Source organism: Electrophorus electricus, chromosome 13 (genome assembly GCF_013358815.1).
Source record: "Electrophorus electricus isolate fEleEle1 chromosome 13, fEleEle1.pri, whole genome shotgun sequence".
NCBI lineage: Eukaryota > Metazoa > Chordata > Actinopteri > Gymnotiformes > Gymnotidae > Electrophorus > Electrophorus electricus.
The window spans coordinates 7,980,571-8,004,882 of NC_049547.1; the positions used below are offsets into that span (position 1 = coordinate 7,980,571).

Consider the following 24,312-nt stretch of genomic DNA (forward strand, 5'->3'; position numbering starts at 1 on the left):
CAAACGAACTGTGTTCATGAACACATCGATTATTAAGAACAAAGCAGAACGCGGCAGTTTACCTTTAAGAAAAGTTTATTGACTCGGCCGTTGCAACTATTTTATGGGGGCAGGCGCACTGACGTCAGTGAAAATGAACCCAGGCTACATGAAGTTGTGAGGCAGAATCAAAGTTGTCGCGGGGCAAAGCGGACGATACTGATCTGTATAGCCAATTGACACTGAACTGACTGCTTTAACCTGACTGACATAACGGATTTGAAAACAGAGCGGACACGGGTAAGTCAACTTTATTAAATAGGCGCATGTTGCAGTAAGAAAATTATGATCGTTTGTCGAGTTTTGCTGCTCGCAACTCTAGGTAGTTTCCTGTGACTGGTTTAACTTAGCTATCCTAGCTAACTACGCTAGCCAGCTTTGTCGCCTTAGAGACAGGTTAGAGTTAGATAGTTAGCGGTTAGTAAGCTGACAATACAAATACAAATGGCAAGGTGCATGATGACAGTAAATATCATAAATAATGTCGTTTTGTTCCGATGAAGTCTCATTTGCACGTAATTGTAAAACCCGGTTTTGTAGCTAGCTAGCTTGCTAACACTAGCTATTTAGCTTTTCCTCAGAAATGCCTAATTTAGCTAGGTTAGCTATCAAGCTAGATACCTTGCTAACACTTAGTTTTGCTTGTAGTAGCCAGGAGTATTACCCGGTTACATTTGTGGATTGCGCATATAACCTAAGTTAGATAGGTTAACTAACTGCTACCTTGTCCAAATGCCAGGGTATTTTGTAAGACAATGGGATAGTCAGTTAAGGAGTTGCTCCATTACTTGTTGAATACATTCAGCTAGCTAGCTAGCTAACTTAACCAACTGTACAAAACTGCTAGCTAATTAACGCTAGATTTACATTTCAATCACAGTTAACGGTGTTCGACGAAATATGGGAACTAGATAACTCTAGGTTAGCTAACCTAAATTGCTACCGTATCGGTCTATGTACCTAGCTAGATAAGCTATGTTTTCATTTTACCGGTCAGAGGATTTTTAGCTTTATAGATATCCTTAGCTATTACAGGGTAGAGTCTGACGGCAGACGGCACCTACATTTTAGTTCTATATGACTTCGGATACCTATCTTAGCGTTACATTAGTAGACGAAGCTCGCTAAAATACTGGCTAGCTAAACAAACTCTGCTATCATGTAATTAATGACACAGAGTTCGAGCATAAGCTGTGTGTTGTTTAAGATGTTGCAGTCCGTAGCTATATCTTGCCACCTTGCGCTGTTGCTATTCAGATTCAGTCAGATGGCAAACATTAAGGAAGCTGGCTAACAGCAACTTTGCACTTTTTTATTAGACGAGGTGTAAATGAGTAGTCTAGCTGGCTAGATCTTCCAGCGAAATTAGATTATTTTAAATTAAGCGCAGCTTCATCTGCGCTAACTAAGTGAGAATATAGCTAATTTAAGGGTACTGAAACTGAAAAACCTGCAGAGTTGTCGTATGGTGACCATCGCTCCAGTACGATACAAGTTCTTACATTACCTTGCTAGCTACAAGCAAATGCCTGTTTATGATGTTGGTTAATATTGGCGGGGAATTAGCTACCTGTCCTCCGTGCGGTGATGCAGACATGCTGTATAAAATTGCCTTTGGCCGAAAGAATATTTGCATTGCAAATAAAAACGCTATGCAGGCTATTGTAGAAGCAAGCTTGATCGTGCCACCAGTATATTATATAGAGCAAGTGGCACAACAAGCGGTTCACTTTAGGTTAACTACTTAGCTAAACCAGCTAGCTAATAACGCTTTGATTTGTTTCTCAGTGCGGATAAAGCTTCTATATTGGCTACTCAACAAGTTGAATTCAGGCACGCGGTCTCTCGAAGTGACGGATTTTTTTTTTAGAATAGCACCAGCTGCTGCAGCCTATTCGGAAGAGTAAATAGTTCAATATCAGCAGTCTTTATTAGTAAGATACGCGCTTTTAAGTGTGGTTTTTGTTTGCGAGCGTTGCGTTGTACTGGTTCTTTGCGGAGGTGGCTTTGCTGAACGTTTACTCGCCCATCATCTGTGGCAGGAATTGCAGAAGACGCTAATGTTAGTACAAAAGCGTGCATGTACGGGGGTGTTTCTCTAACCTGCGGTAATGTTTTAAGTATCATATTCAGAATGCCTTGTCAAATTCAGATTTCGCAATAATTACCACAGAACATTGACGCGTTACACGTTGCACTGGTCTTGAATATGCGTTTAAACTAGTGCAATAAAACCCTGTCTTTTCGACCGTTTACACCTGCATCTGTAGAAAACGGACAACTGTCGCCTCGTGTCTCCAGGGACTTCAAGTATGAGTCCTTGCTAAATGATAAAATTAGGGGTATGATGTGCGTGGTTACAGTGATGAACAGTTGGTATCTTAATGAATAGCGTCTTTTTTGTGCGCTTACTGTGTGTGCACGCGTGTATTGTGTGTGTGTGTGTGTGTGTGTGTGTGTGTGTACACTCAGGGCCTAGAGCAGCAGAGGGAGCTGTACGTCGCGTTGCTTTAGTGTAGTCATTCATCCATTTAGTGAATTCACACACACATAATGAGGTGAAGCCAAACACACCAGCGGTTCACACACGTGCATAGATGCGCTGAGGCTGCCATGTGCTGACCTTTCACACTCAAACATACGGCTTAAGATGTTTTAGCTGCTGGTACAGAATGTAGTAGGACACATAGTAACTCAGGATTAAATCCATTATTTTTGTGAAAATGAACACACTGAATGCTTTTTACCCGTCATGCTTACTTATTCATGAAAAGGTGGTGTACCACTTAGTTGTTGCATAGGTTTATCATTACTCATGAACAGGCAATAGTGATTTCTTAGATATGTTCAGACAGTTGCTATGGTCCAGTGTTTTTATGATACAGGCCTGTTGGTGTCTTGAGTTTGTACGTACCCAATATGTTACAGATTACATAGCTGAGCCCTAACCAAACAGTGATGGAAGGATTCTGGTGGGGGTGGGGGGGTTGTTTCCCCTCTTCTGTATCTTATGCAGTGTGATTATAATGTGGTAATTACGTGATTGTTTGCCCTAAGAACACCATCTCTGCTATCACTGTTGTTATTGACAAAAACCACATGGGCTGTATAGCTGAATACTGCCATAGTAGGCGACACATTTTCTGTCTGTGCCTTGCCAAACCTTGGGAAAGTTAAATATAGTAAACCAGTTGTCTAACCACAGCCCTGATGTGTGGTTTCATCTACTGCAATTTGTCTAAATCAGTACAGCAGGTATCTACACAGTAATCTTTAGTGTTACTATTCTGACGCCGAAGCTGCTTATTAGTAGAAAGCACTTTGGGTCTGGAGACTTGAGTAAGGAGATATTTGGTTTATCTGTTTGTGTGATGTGAGACAGAGTGAGTTCAGCACAAGGTCTTCATTTGCAAAAGTGTCTATTCAATGACCGTGATGTGTTCTAATGATGCTGCAGGTGGCGAGCGTGTGGGGCTCCTTCTCATGGACGACGAAGAGGATGATGTGTTCAGGATTGCCGCACAGTACTGGCCACACTCCCTCCGTGAGATAAAGCAAGAAGAGCGTGGCACACAGACTGCAGGGCGGCCACTGGCGAGGCCCAACGGCATGCTGCCGTGCGGCGTGTCCGAAGAGCCCCGACGCCTCTTCTACGGTAAGGCCAGCCCTCAAATACTAGAGAGAAGCCACTGGCCCAGGTGCCCTGGGCTTGCGTGTGGAATGTGCTCCCCTCTTAGCCTCGCCCTCTTCCCTCCCTCCGTCCTCCATGGCGTCTGATAGTCCTCGCCTCCGCAGCTTTTATTACCTGTGTGTGTATACCCAGGCACTTTGCAAATCAAATGACGGCACGCAAGGGTTGCTCCACTGGCATGTTGCCCAGTTGCAGGTAGGCAAGGTGTAAACCTGACTGTGACGTCAGCGTTTGTTTATGACCAGCCTCTGAGTTCCTATTTGATTTGAGCTATTTGATATCAGATATCAAATTCAATATCTCAATGCCATTAACTGGTAAATAGTCCCATTGAGTTGGGGGGGGGGGGGGTGTACTGTAATTTCCTTCTTAATTGTTTCCCCTGTTAGTATTGAGGCTGTTGAGTTTTATAGTTCTGTGTCCTCTGGCTCTTCAGGGCTCTTCTGAGCTCTTGAGGGTTGACCTTCCTTTGAGCTCCCTTCAATGTATGTCAGAGTCAAAGCTTTGACTCGTGTTTTCTTGGGATGCAATGTACTCTTTTTGATACTTTCCTTCTGTCGAAGGAAAAAATGAATTTCTCATTTTCATCCCTTGTGGTTTGTAGTTTATTATTTTTAAACTTCAGTCTTGTGTTTAGAAACCACAACAAACAGGAAATCTGGGTTCTGACGTCTGATTTATTGGCATCTTAAGCACATGTTGCAATGTTAACAGTCTGGCCATTTGCTTGGACACAATGAGTGTACCATGCAATACTCTTAAATCCTGAAATAGCCTCTTCTTGTTTACTAGAAATAGCCTATTCCCATTGGCCACAGTGAGAGGTTTGCTTGCTGTTCCGGGGCTTATTAACACCATTGATTGCAGCACTTTAATTTTATGCTAGCAGTTGGTATTACTCTGCTTCCACAGTGTTTTCGGCTGCAGTGTCCAGAAGCACTGATCTTCGCGCGTTCTCTTTCTTGTCAGGTAGTGCAGGACTGCTCCTGCTAGCACCACCTGCACGCCCCAACAGTGCAGACGACGCCATGCTCCCAGAGAACCAGCTGGCTGTGGAGCCTCCCCGGCGGAGGCCCCTCCATAGCGTGGAGGCCAGCATTGGTCAAAAGCTCCAGATGATTGGCGACCAGTTCTATCAAGAACACATGCTGGTGAGTTAGTACATAAATGCAGTTTCGGACTCTGACGCCTCATCACACCAATATTGTGAGCAGGCTTGGGTGTTGCAGTATTTTTGGGATGATACAATTTTTACTTTAATAGTATAATAATGTATGATAATATTGGTTGTGAAGGGATCAGTCAATTAACTTTCAGCAACAATTCATATCAAGCTGGTGATGGCCATAATTCAAATTTCAGCTAAACATGTGACTTGAACATCACATATCATCTCATTAATGGGATAGCTGTGATCTCACACTGCAAGAATCACCTATTCATTTCACTATGATTGGACACACTTCCATCATTACAGTATCATTGTAATGTTTAAATTACAATATTCAACGTTGCATTGCCAATTTCCTAATTGCTGTTTTTTTTTCAACCAAGTCATTGAAATCTGTGACCCTAGTTGCTTAACATTAGTGATAAAATGCATTTGTTCTCATCTTGCATGAGAAACAAGTTTATTAAAACTGTTCTAAAGTGGAACAGAACAAGGCACCATTATAGTTTGAGTAATGCTGGCCACTCTTGCTAGAAGACAATCCTCAAGTGCAGTTTACACATTGATGTTTTCCACCTCCTGCATTTGTTTTGGGCAAGGTATTTTCCTCTTCGAGTGTCAATCTCTTGAAATAAGTTCTCTATTTTATTTTTCCTCCCTTTTCTCTACTGATCAACATAACCTATCCTTTTGGCTTCCTGCTTATTGCTATTTTTCTGTGTGTGTAAATTGGTGATTAGAGGGGGTAGCACGCACGCACACACCCACACACACACATGCATACACACACACGAGCAATGACCAGTCAAGACCATATCGTCGATTTTTGCGATAGCGCGTGGAGCATGAGTGCCTGTACGCAGAAGACTGTGGATGTCTGTTCTGTACAAGAACAATGGCCCTTTGTTCTGCTCCGTTTCAACAGCAAATCAGATCACGTTGATGATGCATTGTTGGCCACCACCTTGGTTAGCACGAGGCACACTTGAAAAGAGGTGCTGTGAGGGTGATTATAGGCACTGGTAGTAAGAACAGGAAAAAGAGCGAGAGCAGGAAAAGCCTCTCTAGACGTGAAACGGCTGGAACAAATACGTCTCGCACCACCACTGCTGGTTTCTGATTTTGTTCATTATGCTCAGTTTACTGGTGGTTTAGGTCCCATAATTGTCATGTCACTCCTAGCTTTCATTATCTGCTCTCGCTCTCTCTCTCTCTCTCTCTCTCTCATATTATATATTACCTGGCCTAGCCACTTCTCACTGTGTGTGTGATTCATTCATTCATTGTGTGTGTGTATATATGTGTGTGTGTGTGTGTGTGTGTGTGTGTGTGTGTGTGTGTGTGTATATATATATATATATATATATATATATATATATATTAAAAAGGCTTCCTAGTGCATACTCGCACCCTAACTCACACAGACTCGAGGAGCTTCAGGACAACAGTACTGTTAATAAGATACTGGTTCCGCTCCCTCTTATTGCTACCTACCCTGTTGCCAGATATAGAGGGGTTTTAGTGTGTTTTAGGTGGCCCTGTTCTCTGCTGTGCAGTGAAGGTAACACTCTCCTCACAGATACATGCCACTATTTCTAGGCCTTGCCCACTGAAAAGGGCCGCAACCGTGCTCTCACATTGTTATAAAGGAGGGGTTTTCATTGGCACGGCATTGCCATACCTTGACTACCTAGCAGAGCCACACATAGCAGAGCTATGTAGCAGAGCCACACATAGCAAAGTGCCACCCTCCCTGCTTCGTGAAGGGTGACTCACAAACTAATTGTTCCTGTCTCACCGGTTCAACCGGGTGAGAGCGCCCCCTGTGCGAGTCACACTCTGTTGGGCCGCTCCTGCCAGGGAAGAGAAACGGAGGCAGAATTTTCTGCCCCTCCTTCTCTTGGCCCTGTTGTTGTTCTTGTCTGGGCGGTCTGATTGTGTAATTTACTTCCTAACTTCGGAATAGGCAGGCCACCTATGGCTTTTATCAACACATTTTTTTTTTTCAAGCTCCTTTTATTTGTGTCATCTTTTTGTTTAATGGGGTTTTGCCTCATTCTGTAGGTCAGTCTGCATTTCCCTGCCTGCAGCTCGCTATCGGCACACTGCATGCTGGATACTATTGGGGCCATGATCACCCCCTCTCCAACTCTAGGCCAAGGCTTCTGAAATCAGGCGATTATGTGTGAATATTTTGACTGGAGGTTTGTCTTTTGTGACTGAGTACAGCGATGCTGGTTTTCATTTATTACTAAACCTTCACAAGCTCCAGAAGCATCTGTTTTGTGTTACATATGAACATGTTGAATATTTTTTGGTGTTTGTCTTTTTTTGTTCCTTTGCCTTCCATCTTGGAGAAAAAAAAAAAAAAGGGGAATATTTAGCACCTTTGCTTCCTGCCTGTAAGGCTGCTCTGGATGACAAGATGCAGCATCCTCACCAGTACCTTTTTGTTTCCCATCGGCGAGTGTTGAATAACAGACAGAGACTAGATCAAAAGTGGTCACTTCCCTTTTTTTTTTTTGCTTTGCCGCCTCGTTGTAGATGTAAGTCTTGTAGAAGAGAGTACAGACAATGGCAGTGGCTTTCACATGTGACACAGGAGGCCCACAATTAGTAAAGCCCACGTAATGTGTTCCTCTTTCGTTAGACGACTCAAGGGACAGGTGGCACGGTCGTGACTGGCTGTCCAGTGTATTCCCCAAAGCCTGGCCTATATGCAGCCAGCCCCTAGGCCTAGACCCACTTCTTCTCATGTAGCAGGAGTATAGCCGGGGGGGTGGGCGAGGAAGCTGTGCTAGGAGCGGCAGCCATTGACCAAAGTTTTCCAGAGGAGACCCAGGGTGAGCTGTCTTTCAAGGGGATTTGTTGGTGCTATAAATTTGTTTGTCTTTTGGTGGTGTTAAATCTTTCCTTTTTTGCTGCTAGCTTGCCATGCAATTCCAAGTAAACTGCAGGGGTATGTTTTAAAAAAAAAACAAAAACAAAAACAAAGTAACCATAGGAGTCCATAAAGCAGATTGGATTCTGTCTGCATGCTGGTAGTGCTACTTCCTCTTTGTGTGTGTGTTTGTGTTTGTGTTTGTGTGCTTCTGCAGGGAAAAAAACAATCCTCTGTCTTACTGTGGTGAGTGAGAGAGAGAATAGGGGCATAGATACTAATGTTTACCAGTGCTGTTCTTTTCTGCTCCAGAGAAAAAGGGATGTGTTTTTGAGAGACAAGTTTCCTGTCAGACGGCTCATCTAAAAGCCATGCAAAGCTCTTGGAGGAACAAAACAGCACCTCAGGAAAAACAATGGCCGTTTAAGTACTGAAGAAAGGATTACTGTTATTGGCCCAAGCCGTTTCGATCTACTGTAAAGATAAATAGTTAAGTATTTGGCCAGTTATTTGTTATGTGGGTGGTTTGCTTCATGCTAAACACAGGTCCTACATAACTCTGGAAAACCGAACATCTTTTTAAAACAAAATGTCCAATGCCAAAAGCATTTTTCATGAATATTTAACCTCTGAAGTAGCGATGCCTTCACTGTTATTTACAGTGAGATGTGCAGATATATTGCATACTTTTTTTCCCCCCTTTCTTTCTTTTCCTTTTTTTCCCTCATGAGCCATAACGGGTCCTTGGTGTCACCTTAAGGGGTAGGGCGTGTCTGTCTCGGTGCAGCCTTGTGAACCTGACCAGTGGTGAATTTTAAATGATAGACATTGCTCCCCAGCGGGTCTGCTGACATTTAGCTTGTGTGTTTGTGTCTGTCTGTCTGTCTGTTTATGGCTGCTGTCATGATAAGCAGGGCTCTTGGGAGCTAGGCAGCTGATGGGCAACCTGCACGCAGGCCTGATAAGAACTTGCAGGAGTGACGACACCGAACGTCTGCATAAACTCTGTTCTTATCGCCTACTAAATATATCCTCTGACTCATTTGACAGTTAGCCATGTGGCACAGAGTCTTGTGCACAAACACAAACCCACACCAAGATGGAAATTTGCATGCCACTCTGTTTTGGGTGGGGAAACCAGTGCATGTCTAAAGGTCACTCTCGGGGACTTTGTTTTTCTATCCCCTTTTCTTCCCGCGGCTTCTCAGCTGTTGTGTTCTGTGGCATGACGACTGCTCTGGCTCATTGTTGGCCAGTCTTCTCCCAAATCATATTCATGTTGTTTATATTTTAAAAATGCAGTTTGGTTAATACTTTTAGGGAGTTTGCCTTTAAACTGGAAATAGGATTTCAGACACATGCAGCAATTGTGAATGTGTGAAAGATGCTTACCAAGCACTAATTACTGGGTTTAAGATCCTCGTGCCCCCATTCTTGACTTTAAGGCATGTATGATCTTAGCCAACCTGTGAAGCTGAGTGGGCCCTGCTGGCACTTCCTGCTGCTGTTTGGGAGTGTAAATTGGCCTTTGTGGAGAAGGGAAGAAGTGACGGGGGGCTTATGCAATGCACTGTAATGTTCGCTATGATCCTGGCATGCCAGTGGTAGTCATTATCTCTTAACAATAAAAAAGAAGGGTCTGCTCGGGAAGGCCAACTGTCTGGCTTTATCAAACTGTGTAATTGTTGTAACAATTATAATAAAGCATGAACAATATTCATGTGGATTTTTAATTTACAGTACATTTATTCATTTTTGCATTTTATTATTGAACATGTTTCACATTTAAGCATTGTGGTGTTTTCTATACATTTTAATGTTTTGGAAAGGGCTACTTGTACTAGGGTTAGGGCTGAAGGCCTCAGTGAAGGCCTTGCAGTTTGTCCATAAAAGTTGCACACTTTTTTTTAATCCATTATCTTACCTGGACTTTGGACTTAATTTTGGCTTTACATGCTGTCTTACAAAGATGCTGAGTGAAGCAAAACAGTTGTGTTGTGTGAGTATATTGTATGTCTCCACCCTGACTCCAGAGCATCCCAATCATCCTATCCCAATCCCTTTATCTCATCCCAGTGGCAGTGATGACTACTATCCTTTAAATCTCCTCCATCTTCGCTCCGTTGCATGGAGCAACACTTGAGCAGTTTCATTTACGACAGTTTTAGGTCAGGGTGATCTCATTCAATTAATTAGGCTGTACTGACTAATCCGTATTCAGTAGATAAATTAATTGCTTTTAGGGTGCAGTTTGCTGATAATACAATTGCATTGCTATAGTTGGTCCCTTAAAATGCATTGGTATCTGTTTTCTGAGTGTTGGTGGTGTCACGTGTGTTTGCATCAGTGGGTGGACAGTAATCAGTGCAACGAAACTAAGGTGAGACAGAATGTTGTGGAAATATTGGCCCTCTTCTGGTGTCTGGTTTTCAGACTCGCCCTTGACTGAAATGTTGTCATGTTGTATACAGAAACGTCTCTGTATACAACATGACCCAAATAAGGTGATAAGTCCTTGTAGTGCGGTTATCCCGCTGTGTGTTTTATTTAATGCCATTTTGGATTTGGTGCTGACTTTCCCGTTTCCCTTCCTTTCAGCAACACCGAAACCAAAGGAACCATCAGCCATTTTGGTTGCGTTTGGCCTCTGCATTGTATGTGCTCCTGTTTGAGAGGGAGCCTGCAGCTCGCTGGAGGGGGGTGGACCAGAGGTGAGACAGCCAGCCTGACTGAACCGCCATCCTTCCAAGAGGCCAGCCTCACAGAGCGGGACGCACAGTGGCACTGTACAACTATTAACACGGGTTTTCAGAGGGGGAAAGAGAGAGCTGGAGGGGGTGGGGAGCGAGTGAGACGGATGACACACATCTCCGCGGGACGGGGGGTATGATTTTTATGACTTTCCTTTTTTCCTCCTCAAGAAGATGCCATGGTGTTCATGAGATTCTTTAACAGGAATATTTTCATAACAAACTTGTAGAGGTATTTTGTACAGTATGTACTGTTTTAGTTTTGCTTGCACTTCCATATGTGAACATCTGGAACAACCTCCATGAGTCCTGGGAAAGCCTTATCATCTCCAGACACTGCAGAAGGACTGCTAAGTATCTGAATGTTACCTGAAGAAGCCGGGGGTCAGCCATGGTGGAACCATGAAGGGAGGTGAGGTGGTTTGGAAATGTATTTTCCTTTAAAGTCTCCCAGGATACCACTCAATTTGACAATTAGCCTGACTAATTTCCAAAGAAGCAGTTTTTTTGAACAAAGACTTTTGCACCTCAGTATGTCCGGTTCTGCAGTGTTTTGATCTTTAAAATCTTTCTTCGTCATTGTTAGATTTTTTTTTTTTTTGATGGTGAAACATAAATGTATGGTAATAGTAGGAAAAGGCAGACTTCTACAACTTTAATGTAGCTTTTAAAAGTGCTCCTGTGTCAGCCAAGTGGGGTTGTTGTGGTTTTGTTTATTTGTTCCCTGAAATGTTTGGCATTCTCAGGTCTCACTGATAAGCCTGTCAACAATCAGTAATCTGTTCCTAGAGATACTCCAATCATTAAACTTGAAATCTAATTGGTAAACAGCAACATAGTGTAATTATCTCCATACAAACCTGAAGAACAAGAGTAAGAGTGCAGCGCCTATTATAATTTTCTACTGCATCATGCGTAGCAACATACAAAGAATAGCAGTGTCTAAAGAGAATGGAACCATGGAACCATCAAATGCATCTAACCTCATAAGCTTACCATCATGGATGATGGTTTGCAAGACCTGGTGTATGATGTGTGTTTTTGTTACCCTTTTTTAAAATCAAACCAACTTCCTCAAATATTCAATGAAGGTTTCATCAAGTCTAGTTTTTAACGCTCATTTTTTCATTATCATCAAAAGAACCGGTCATCTTAGGCATTGGACTGTGTATTTGGTCCTTTTGGCACAAATAAATCCTTAGTAATTACTGTCACTAACAGGTGTTCGGGTTGACCTTTTATGCATCATTGATTTTTCTACTGCAAGGTTTTTTTTCTTTTCTTTTCTTTTTTTTTTTTTTTTTTTTTTTTTTTTTTTTTTTTTTGGTTTTTTAACTACTTATAGCATAGTTCTCTTCATTGGCTGTTGAAGATAATTGGCTGGTTGTTTTGTTGGCCCCATAGCAATACTGTGTCTGTGAAGTGACTGCATTTCTGCTCTCAGGATACTTGGGTGTTTTTACATTTCTGTTATTTCAAGTTGAATTTCTGCTTTTGTACCTTTTCAGGTGACCTATAAAATGTTCCAGTGGTATAATTTTTCTGTATGACCACTACTTTTTTTTCTATAAAGATATAATGAAAGTCTTTCTGTAAATTGTTAAGAGTGTAACCTGGTGAAATTTTCATGTTTGAAGACACTGATGGACTCCTATATGGGGTGGGGGGGTGTCAGTGTGTTTTGTTTTGAAGGAGTGATGTATATTTTTTTGAGACTTGGTTTCTGGTTCTTTTTTTAAGAAATAATGCATACCACATACCTTTTATGACAATAAAAAGAGGTCAGTATATAGTGGATATGATATGAAGGAACTAAATTGAATGCAACGTATAACAGAAGCACTATATAGAGTTGATGTGTTTTAAACTGTTTACATAGATGCCATAACTTAGCAATTGATGCAACTACCTTTCATAAAAGTAAAGTAAAAGTAAAGATAATTGGTTAGTGGCATCGTTAATATATTCAACAGTAATACCCATTCATAATTTTCCTTATCGATTTGCTCAATCATTGAGAATAATGTAGATGAACTGTAGCCTTAAAATCATGGTACAAAGATGTGGTACAAATCAACCATTACAGTTCTCATTACTAAACTGTTTTGCCTGCTATGAGTCTGTGGGGCACAGCCTAGTTTTTCAGGCATGTTGATTGTCCTAAGAAGTGCTGAAAGTTTCCTGCAGAATGTGAACGCTGAGCCAGTGACTGTAGCCCTCATAACTCATAGCTACCTTAGTCAGTTCACCTAGTCTCCATTCATATATGTACACTCCTTAACATTTTTGGGTCTTTTTTTTTTTTTAATTTTTTTATTTGAATTAATTCATTTGTAATTTATTTTCTTTCCTCTTTATTTATTTTCCACTTTATTTTTTTGTATATTGGTCCACTGCTACTGTATAGATTCATGTGTGCAATGTATTTCATTTTTGTTTTACTTTTATTTTGGTCTTTGATGTAAATATTGCTTTTTTTTTTTTTTTTCTTTCTTTGGCTTAGGGTGGTGAGGGGTTAGCCATGTTTAGTTCTTCGATACCGATAATCTGAATTGTTGTTAGCGTTAGCTATATTCCTTTATGTCTTTAAAATGAAACCAACCAACGGCCATTAGGTGTATCTGCAGTTTATTTCTAAAGGTTGGTATTCTGCAGATAGGGGAGCTTATGAGGTCTGAAGGGATTTGGTTTTTAGTCTAGTCAAGGTTTATCCTTAGATCTCGGCTTGCTCTTAGGACTGGCCATAAGCAACACTTACGTGTCTTGGTTTTTCTTTTCTTCTTTTCTGTCTTACCTTAGTAAGAATTTAGAATATATTTACCAAGTCAGTAAGAACACAGGTCATTTTTTGCAAATGTGAAGCATAGTGTTGTCCTTTGGGACCAGGGTTGGCCAACTCCACCCTACACTGTAACAGTGACACTTGAGATCCACACTTTGCCTAACCCCACTGTTTTGTTTTGTTCTCATTTTGTTTTTGTGTTTTGTTTTGTTTCTTGGTATATCCTGGTATACTTCTTATGACTGGTTAGAATACAAATTTCTTGACGGAGGTTGATGATCAGTTCTTGTCCACAGTATGCTTCCCCCAAAATGCAGATATGACTAACATTTGAATTGTTCATTTTAGCATCATTAATGCTATTTAATGCTGTTCTTTTGGATGAAGTATTCCTTTCAATGATGTCTCAAAAACGTGATGAAATCAGGGTGAGGAAGATTTATCAAGACACTGGGCTATGTTAATGGACTAGAACTATCTTTACTTTATTCACTCTTCTCAGTTTACATGCACTGGAAAGTACTTTTTGAATCTGTTTAACTCATGGGTCCTTTGATATTCCAGTGTTAGAGTAAATGGCATCTTCTGGCATGGTTCTCCTGGCTTCATGTTTGTTTGTTTTTGTTTATGTTTTTTTAGGTGCCAGGCACAAGTGCCCAAGTGTATTTTTTACTCAAAGGATTGCATGCACACCACGGTGTCCAGTATTAGTTTGACGGAGGGGTTCATACAGAGGAAGTGCTGGAGCGTGATGTCCGCACATTTATTTCGACTGCTTAAGACGAACTTCAGGTTCAAGATAAAAACCTGACAGTTGGGTCTATCTGTGATCGAAACCAACAGTGTCTTGAAAGTAGTTTAGTCCATTGTTAGTTTCAGTTTTTAAGGGGAATTTGGTTAATAATTGTGTGAGCAAATCCCCCCTCCCCCCTTAGTTTCTGGTTTTCACCCTGGAATTACTAATGCATTTTGTACTCCTGTGAAAAATCCAATGAGAATAAGGGCTTTCTTAATGTAATCAGGCCTTCACTTTTTATTTAGATAGGGAAAAAAAACTCCTTATGTTGGTTCTATTAATTGGCATTCTAAATGAAATAAATGTCTGCTTTTTTAATCTACAGAAACCTATTATTTTAAGTTGTTTTTGATCCTAAAATGCCTTTTTGTTAATTCAGATTCAACAAAGTCTTGAGGCTCACACATTCTCTGTATACCAAGAAATGAGACCCAGCGAAAATGTAGCATTTTTGTAAACATTGACTGTGTGTCTTCGAGACTGAACTGTGCACTCTAACTTTTTTTAAATGTTGATACAGTATGGAAGTTTTAGACAATTTGTTATCTAGTGCAATATGCTGTATATAAGAGCTTTGCTCTACAAAAAGCAGTTTCTGAATCCCCCCCCCCCATTGGTACATTTTTTTTCATTAAAAGTGTATTAAAGCCTGAAATGCTTTTGAGGTTTATTATTATTATTATTATTATTATTATTATTATTATTATTAAGCCTACTCAGCTAAAGGTAAAACAACCTGATGCCATTTAGTGGAGCCAAGCTGTGCTGAGGTTGAACATACTGTTTGTTTGTTTTCTGTCTCTCTGTCTGTCTGTCTCTCTCGCATGCGCGCTCTGATAAATCGAGAAGTTGTGAAACTAGTCGGCTGTTTGGTTGAGGCACAGCCAGCTGCTTCCCTCTCCCACTGCGAGGTCATTAATTCAGTGGGCCATGCAATTCCTCCAGCCCACACTAATGACTGCCTGTCAGATTATACACACAGAGCTGTAAATGACCTGCACTGCCCATTTATACACCAAGCAGTCCCTCTCAAGCTCAATTCATGTCCTTCATTTAAGGGTCACAGTTGTCCAGTTAATGCGTCAAAAGTAGAGATGGCACGGATCTGATATCGTGTGTTGGAATCGGCCGGGACCAGCAAAAATGCTGGATCAGATATCGGTTAAGAAATTATTAAGGAAACCAATCCGATACCATCACAAATCCAGCCTAAATAAAGTGCAGCAGCGTGGCATGTTACATGTGATAACAGCCAGGTTAGTTTTAACAGGTCCGATAATAACAGCTTGGATTCTTTGAGTAGTTTTTACACCACTGTAAAGTTTAAATGTAACATTTTCTTCTCATTAACAATTAAAAACTATTATGTTTAAATACAAACATCCATGCACTCACACACGTGTGACTGGCATTGCTCTTTTTGATAACCCAGTGTTAGGCTACCTGTTTTCCAGTGAGGGCATTTAAATGAGATAAAGTAGTGTTTTAGCGCTATTCAATTACAATTCCGCGACCAACGCTGATTAAATGTTTTGGTTTTTTTTAAAGCAAATGATGTTCGTTTCCAGTTTGGCCATGAAGTCAATGAAATTTGGGGTCAGGGGAAGGAGAAATCACCAGAAACCTGACAAACAGACAAAAAAGAGAAGAAATAACCAAATTAATAAAGTACTTGCCTTCTTTAAATTCAAGTTACTTTTGTGGCTTTAGTATATACAAACTGCATGAAAAAAACGGGGAAAAAAAACAACTGTTTTCCGTTAGCCTGTTGAGGTTTAAGGTAGATTTGATGTTTTGAATAAGAAGCTGGAGAATAAGCTAACTTCAACTAACTTTTTTAGTAAGAATAACCCATTGTAAGCATCAGATTAAATATCTATTGGTTTAAGCATAGCTCGTGTGAAGAGAGACTAGTACTACTAGTTGTCTCTCTGTCTGCTCACTTAGTGTCCGGTGTGCCAGCCTGGAGGCTGTTCACAAGAACAGTTGATTGGGAACTACAGTTGAATTCAGTAAGGAGAAAATATACAAACTATAGTGTACATTTTAGGAATGAGTGAGTGAAGAAGCCATATTGAGCAGAGACAGAGTGAGTGAGTGTGTGTGTGTGTGTTTGTATTGGGGTGAGTACAGTAAAGTTGAGAACCAAGGAGGTGCTGACCAAGGCAATAAATATCACACTAAGAGAGACACTGACTGTAAGGCAATGGAAGGAAAAATGCTTTAGTCTTGTAAACAAAGTTTTTTGTTTTTTTTAAATCTCTTATCTATGGATGACATCTGTAAATTAGCATATATAATTCCTCTCTCACAAAACAATTGCCCCAAACAACTACACTACAGTTCAATGGTGGTTTTTAATGAAAAAAATATTGGATCAATATCACTATTGGGTGACCCTCCAATATAGGACATCGGTATCGGATCAGTAGCAGAAAAACGTACTGTGCCAACTCTAATTCAAAGAGCAAAAGCCAGTTATATATTTTTTGTCTGTGGCTTTTTGGTAAGACATTGCCTTGTTTAAATGATTAACAGAGATGCCCATGAGAAAATAAGGGACCTCTTCCATGCATGTGCCTTGTAATAACTTTGCCAAGTAGCTATAAAATAAGTACATGAAAAAAAGATCATGCAACAAGCAAAATGTCAAAGCATCATTCTAGATTTTGTGTGTGTGTGTGCCAACATGTTTGGAGATTGAGCAAGACATTTTCTAGGGTTTCAGGGCAGGTTATAGTTTTGAAACTCATATTCTATAGTTTCCTATCTCTCTCTATCAAACATGTGCCTGACACATGTGTTTTACTCCCACTGTCAGGTACACTTTCACCTCTGCATTACCAAACTCACCTGTTCTGCCACTTAATGTGGAGAACTCCCTAGCCTGAAGCGCCAAACACTCTCACTCCAAGCCCTGCCAAGTGTTGTGCTTTTTCATGCCTGATCAACACTACAAGAGGCATTTCATCCCAACTCATGCATTGTGGAACAATGAACTGCACTTTTCATGTTCAGAGCTGTTTATAAGAACTGCAGGTACTTGTGCAGCAAAAATAAATATACCCACTGATTTGGTGGCCCTTGCAATTTTTTTCATGGAGGATATGTTAGCCGCATCAGGCATTCTAACTTGGACTTTCAGTCACAGCTTTGAGTACTCAAAGTTTACATAGTACCTCACAGACCTTTGCTTAGCCAATTTATTAGGTTCTTTTGCCTATGCTGCCATTAACTGAGAGCCAGGTGTAGAGTAGAGAATACCAGACTACACACAAAAAGTCCAGCAGAGTAGTTAAAAAATAAGTGGATGGTAGCTTAAGATTTTGAGTCTTGGAAATAAAAGCATACTACAAGAGCAGCCGAGTCAAGCATAAAGGGGGTGGGTGGTGGTGGATGATCTCGACTGGGTCAGCAGCCCTCCCCTGGGGCCATGCTGTTGTGGTGCTCCTGCAGAATGGGGGGGAGTGGCTAGAGTTTGGGCCAGCCCTCCTCTCCACAGCCTTGCTTGGCTCAGCACTTTTCATGGAGGAGCGAGAGTCTTGGCAGCCCCTGGCTCGCGAACAATGGCCCCTCTGTTCTGGGCTGCTTGCTGGCTGAAAGAGACGCCCATTAGCCCCACTGTCTATCTCCAGGGTCAGGCCCGAGGGTCACCGGCAAGTGCAGTTCTTGTTTATGTCTGCAAAGACAATCAAAACACTCAGTGGCCGAGGTTAACCCTTTCCTGCCAGGATCCTTGCACAAGAGAGTTCATAAAATGCAGTGGACAGTAACTCTTAACGATTGAAATTTGTTATGAGGTACTGAATAAATTTTTGAGAAATTCCAATATCATGTTCTTAACCCCCATTGGTAGAACATAAGGTTTGCTGTGCTCTTTTGCAGTGTGGTGTAGCATAAGATCTACTGTTTCTCACCCCTTTGTATTGCCTGTTACTGTTTAATACTGTCCATGTGTCACATAACCTGGGTAACCTGGGGACACTGTAGTTCATTTCTCTTGTACACATGTGCAATAGATATGACAATAAAGTGGACTCTGATACCCAAAGTACCCATTGCTGCTAAGTGAACATAGCAATTGTGATAACTGCAAATTGCCACTAAAAGGGGCTTCAACACCTCCCATAGTGAAAAAGCCATAAAGGCACACTCCAAGCAGCAACAGCTGATGTAGTTTATACTGGCTGTGAGGTAAATGCTTAATTACTGTTATAAAGCATCCAATCAATTCATTACCCTCAAATAGCTATTTTGCAGTGTCAAAGTAATAAAAATAGCATTAGTTTCTATCAAGCAATCCTATATGTCATAAAAGCTATGCTTTGAAAGAAAAAAAATAAAAGTGTGGCTATTGAATTGTATTTTGTTAATATGTAAATGTGACACAGGAGCATGCAATGTATGTCTTCATATTTCCTTTAGTAACTGCACATTGCATTTGTATCTAAAACTCCTACATGTAGAATCCATGCCAAAATAAAATGGAATCAAAAATGGAATGGAAAACCTTTCAGCATGGCAGTTTATGTTTCGCTTCAGTGTGCTCTAGTGAAGATGGCTGTTACATTAGAATAGATTATGGATTTGTTGAAGGTTAGCGCATCTTTCATCTTTCATAATATATAATATGCCAGTTATCCATTGTTGGCCATCTTTGAAGTCACCTTCTTTCTCAGAGCAAAACATTGGACAGTTGACTACATTACATTTTGGCACAACTATTGCATACTCTTGTAACATATGCAATGCGTTCCCAAAATGCACTGAGTGAAATATTGACAAGCACTACTGACAAGCACTCCACTTGTCAGTATTTGGGTGGTTAAGGTACTTGACTAGAAATAAGAAGATTGCCAGTTTAAGCCCCACCACTGCCAAGTTGTCATTGTTGGGCCCCTGAGCAAGACCCCTAACCCTCAATTGCTTAAGTTGTATTCAGTCACAATTGTAAGTTGCTTTAGATAAAAGTGTCAACTAAATGCTGTAAATGTAAAATTTACTTTGAAAAGCCATAGCAGCTCAGATTTCATTTCAAGGTTTGTACTGCATTTCAATAGGGCATTAATATCTGTTGAGGGTTCAGCAGGAGGTCATGAAATAGGCCTAAGGAGAGATGCATCCTCATGATGATCCTAAAGCCACTCAGCGTTATGCATATGTATCACAGTACACAATGTCTCCAATGATGGGGGGTTCTGTAGTACAGATCAGCTTGAGCCTTCTATCTTCTGACAGCTCTCTCCAGTTTAATGTGGGCCACCATTTGCAGTGCTGGAGACAATAGGAGAAAAGTTGGCCCCCACCAGGATTGTAGTGTTGCCCCTGATTCTGTGAGATGTGGTGGCAGCTCAGCTTTGTTCTTGCTAAAGCTCTCTTCAGAATAGACAGACACTCAGTCTTCTTCCTGTCCTCAGATATGAGTCACGTCTTTTCTAGCCCCAAAGGCTTCAGGGCTGTGGGTGGAATTGAGGTTGCTACTTGGGTTACCATCCTAAAGCTCCACTTTCTCAGGAGGTTATGTATCGAGATGGTTGGGGTAATCAAAACATCTAAGGACAGAGAGTCTTTATGACAGGCCAGCTTTATTTGCACTTCCTCCTGTAATGCTTGCATTTCCTCTTTCCAGACACACTTATTTTAAAGTTTCAGAAGGCAAGCGTATAGTCGGTGGTCAACTTGTCCTTTCCGGAAAGGGTTACAGATATTCACCAGATTCTCTGCTTTTTGCAGAATGTTTGAACACAGTATAGATGAGATAAGCCTATTCATTTTGTCAGGCATGGCTGCTCTAAACCCAGAATTACCCAATCAAAAGCTCTGCCAGACAGTATTACAGCATGGCATATGAGACTTATGCAGTGCCCCATCCAAGAGACACTGTAGCAAAAATCTACAACTCCTCTGTGACACAATGAGAAAAACAGGTATGAATACAAAGGCACAAAGCTTTAACAGTAATAACAAAAAAAAGGTCAACAGGGAGAATATTGGAACAGAAAAATGACACGATAATGCATAGAACATTAAGTATGACTTCATTAAATGACAAAAGAAGGAAGTATTTAGTCAGAAATTGTTAGGTGTGATAATGAACCACAGGTTTTAGTAATCAAAGATGATTAATTGGGGTCACTGTGCCAAAGGATGCACCCATGACTGGTGTTATCAAATCATAATGTGCTTTTTTCAATTCTTCAGTGTCTTGTCTTTTTAGTTTAGTGTATCCAAGCCTGTTATTTAGTTATCATTCGTTAGTGTATTGTAGCATGTGTTGCAACTTGAATGTTGAAATGCATAAACTGTATTTTAAACTGTAGTGCATGTAGGGGGAAGGGCAGGCTTTTAATTTATAGCCTGAAAGACTTACTGTCTATGAAATCTAATACAAACTACACTAATAAGAATCCATTGCTAGTGATGCACAGCCAATATAATTATGGGGTTTGTTGTTACATAGTGACAAGGAATGTTAAATGGATATACATACTAGTACACCTAAAAAGTACTTATCAGTATTAAAATACTGGATAATCAGACATGATTGACATGGTATGTAGGTTAGTAAAGTGAAAACAAGATTTTAAAAAATGAGATTAAATGCTGACCACCAGGGTAGACTAATAACCGAAACAATAACATATTCCCAAAACAATAATAATAAAAACAATAACAACATGAACAATAACATACAGCCAAAGCATTGCATCCATGCTTTTCCATCACAGATTTCCTTTTATATTGTTTCTCAGTATTTTTGCATTGAACTGTAAAAGTTCCCTCAGTCTTTCCATGAACTATAACCAGAGATTGCTATCTAATGTTAACAGAGACATAATTGGCAGAACAGGTTAGACTAGGTCAATAGACTTGGGAAGAGCCCCCCTACCCCACCCAGTCTCTAAGGTTGAATGTTATCATTTTATTGCTCTTACTTTGTGGACATATTCCTTGGTCATTTTTTCATCAGCTAAAATAAAATGTTTTAGATTCTGTCAAAGGTAAATGAAGTAATGTATGTAAAGGTTAATGAAGAAAATTATACAGGACCTGATCTCATTTTCTGTACCCTGAGATCCATAACCAATAGCTGATGAATAACCACATGTTTCGAGGTTTACTGGGAATTTAAATCAAATATGTTTTATTGCCTCAAACAATCCCTTATATCTAAGTTTGTATATCTTGTAAAGGCTAGTAGCTCTGAAAAATACAATTCAGGCTTTTGTTTTCTCAATTCAGCTCTTAATAGTAAAGAATTAGTGCTTAAAAATGACCATTTGATTATTAGTCAGTTATGAATAACTGAAAATGTATAGGTTAATTAGCCATCCAAAGCCTAAGGCACCAAAAGCTGTGACACCTACTGGTTTAGGGATTCAAAACATGCATGTCTGATCTGCTGTTTTAAACACTACACAGCTCTTCCCAGTGACAAAGAAAAAAAAACACTAGAACAAATAAGGAAGTAGCTTAAGAGGGAAAGTACAGTAGGAAGTGTATGCACACAACCTGTGACTTGCACTCTGAAGGAAATGTGCAGAGGAGCATGTTCATCATTTGCCCTCCCTTTTTGTACCTTTTAGGTATTAACTTACTGGCTTCAGCCATACTAAATGCACCAACCTAAGACCAAACACTTGTCTTAGCCCTATCTGTGTCATTTGAAACTCACTGGAGTGTCTTTCACAGCCCAGAGCTTGAGTCTATTATAGAATTCATACCCCATTAAAGCCCTAAAAGGTGATAAGTCTTTGCAAGAGTGTGTTCTGAGCAAAGCACATCTGCTTTTCCTCATAGAGTTTCATCATGCAAGTGAGAGCAACAAACAACCCAGTTAAATGTGTTAGGCTAGGCCAGGTGGTTTAATCACAGCTGTTCTCACAGCTTGCATGGGTATTCTATGGGCCTAATGATCTGCCATAGAAAAGAGGCCTAAGATTGTAATACATTCTTCAACAAGCAAAAGTATACATTCATGGTCATGTTGAAAATCATAAATGAGGTCCATACTGTCATTGAGCAATGCTATACCCTTTTCTATAAGATTTCCCTTGTAAAGGCAGCTAGAGAGGTTGCTGTGCCAACCTTTAGTGGCAGAAGGTACTCGGGAGGGATTCATGAGAAACAGTAGTACAGATCCAGAAGTGGGTGCACACAGCTTTCCTCAGAACAATAAGAAAAAGGATGTAGATGAATCTATATTTCACTGTCTAAACTAGATTATCGATACTACCTTAAGTGAATAACATATGAGTTGTGCAGAAACTTCTTTTTCAACCTACAAATGCTGTGTCCTCTCAGTAGTCGCCATTACTTGTCATGTATGATACCACCATTTTTGTCAGTGCACTGCAACATTTAGCAGGGTCATCCAGGCTGGATCCCACCAAATATAACTGAAAGAGTAAGTGAGTTTAGACTGTGTGCTTAGGGTATGTTAACTCCTTGAACAGTCTTATCCAAACCAAGACACTAGGGACCAGGAGAGCAATCCTTATACAGTCCACTAAATGTCTGACAAACACTCCCTGCATTAACAAATGTCTATGCCTAAATTCACAAATGAGCTGAGCTGAAAACATCTACTGCAGTCTCACAGCAGTAAGCCTGTTCAGCAAATCCCTGATATAACACAGGCCAAAATCATAGAGATTTGAAGTCTCTTGAGGGGTGGCAGCTGCTGGCTCCAAACTTCAGATCAAATATCAAGATACTCCACCTTTCAGATTCTGCTCCACCTGCTGCAGATTTATAAGAAAACAAAAGGCCTTAAAGAAAGATATATTTGTTATTTTTCATACTTGTGTTTCCTAAACTCTCATACATGTTGGATGCCCCTCAGAAACCACAGCCCTGCATTTATTCTGCAATATATATTTTACTATTTCAGACATTGGTTCTAACTTCTCATGAGTAGATAGGCATACCTATAATAAAGTTGTCACAGTACTTTTCAGTTTATTAAGCACATCTATCTATTTGTTATTTGCCTTTTGAATAACCTGAATAATTTGCAGCTTGGATTGCAAGAGGTACTGCCCTTCCTGCTTCCTAAAGTATATATTGCAAAAAGTGGCCATCAAGGTATTGCAAATGGTCATCAAGAATGCTTACATACACTAAGCTATTTTGTTAGCATTTCTGCAAAGCTCACCACAGAAGATCAGATAGGTAACTTTATCAAGCACAAACTGAGCACAGCCATTTTGTTGGGCTATGAGAAGCAGTAATTCCCTGTCTCACAGCTGTGACACAGACGTGCACACACGCACACGCACACACACACACACACACACACACACACACACACACACACACACACACACAGTCCTGCGGTTAAGGGGAGGGACCTGAAAGGCAAGCACGCCATTAGGAACCCAGTGAACTCTATTTTTCCCATACACCAGGGAATTGCTATGCACACAATTTCTAAAGACTTTCTTTTAAAAGAGACACTATATACACTGATATAATTCTACTACACTGATATAATTCTACTACACATACTTTCTGCAGTGACATAGCAGTGTCATAGCATACTACAAATGTGTTACAAATGCATTTCTCCGCATATTTATTCATGCTCTTGGCGCTTCAGTTGTTGAAGCTAATTTGTGTTGTAGATTTCATCACCCAAGAAACAACCTTTTTGTCTACAAACAAAATGGGTGTGTCTGCCTTGAAAATTACCTGTCCTGTTGCTCCTCTTGTTTTTTTCTCTCATTTCTTCTTTCTGTATTTAAGGAGAACAAGAGTCATGTTCACACCTGGTTCGCCTGGCATGTGGCGAACGGTAATGAGAGAAAAGTTTGCTCATGCCGGATCTCCAGACAGACGCTCGCTGTGAGATCGCACCTCAAGAGTGAAACAATAAAAAGAAGATAACGCCTGCAGGCTGCATGCAGTCCAGTACAGCTAGTGTGCTTTACCAGGGCTGCTGGATGGCAAACTGACATGTCAAATTACCAGTTTCACGTGACTCACTTTGATAAGGAAAAGTTTTCAGGGAAAGCACAGTTGGTGGCCAGGGAAGGGATTAAACCAAGAAATTGGTTCATGATGTGTGGATGAGTGATTTCTGCTCACGCAATGAATCTGTTGTAAGCATTTCAGTAGAGGAGAAGTGTTGTATTGGGAAAAAAAACCATTTTAGTATCAGGTTTCAAAACAGCACATTGTCTCTCCTTTGTATTTCACCT

The 24,312-nt window shown here is 40.5% G+C and overlaps 1 protein-coding gene across 1 annotated transcript; it reads left to right on the forward strand.

The window, feature by feature from the left end:
* Positions 1-183: 183 nt before the first annotated feature.
* bmf1 (BCL2 modifying factor 1) lies at positions 184-14,712 on the forward strand. Its single transcript, XM_027000296.2, has 5 exons — positions 184-279; positions 3,497-3,694; positions 4,700-4,881; positions 10,381-10,493; positions 13,954-14,712. Exons 2-5 carry the CDS (start codon positions 3,523-3,525, stop codon positions 14,123-14,125), a joined length of 639 nt encoding a protein of 212 aa, XP_026856097.2. The 5' UTR covers positions 184-279; positions 3,497-3,522; the 3' UTR covers positions 14,126-14,712.
* The last annotated feature ends 9,600 nt before the right edge of the window (positions 14,713-24,312 follow it).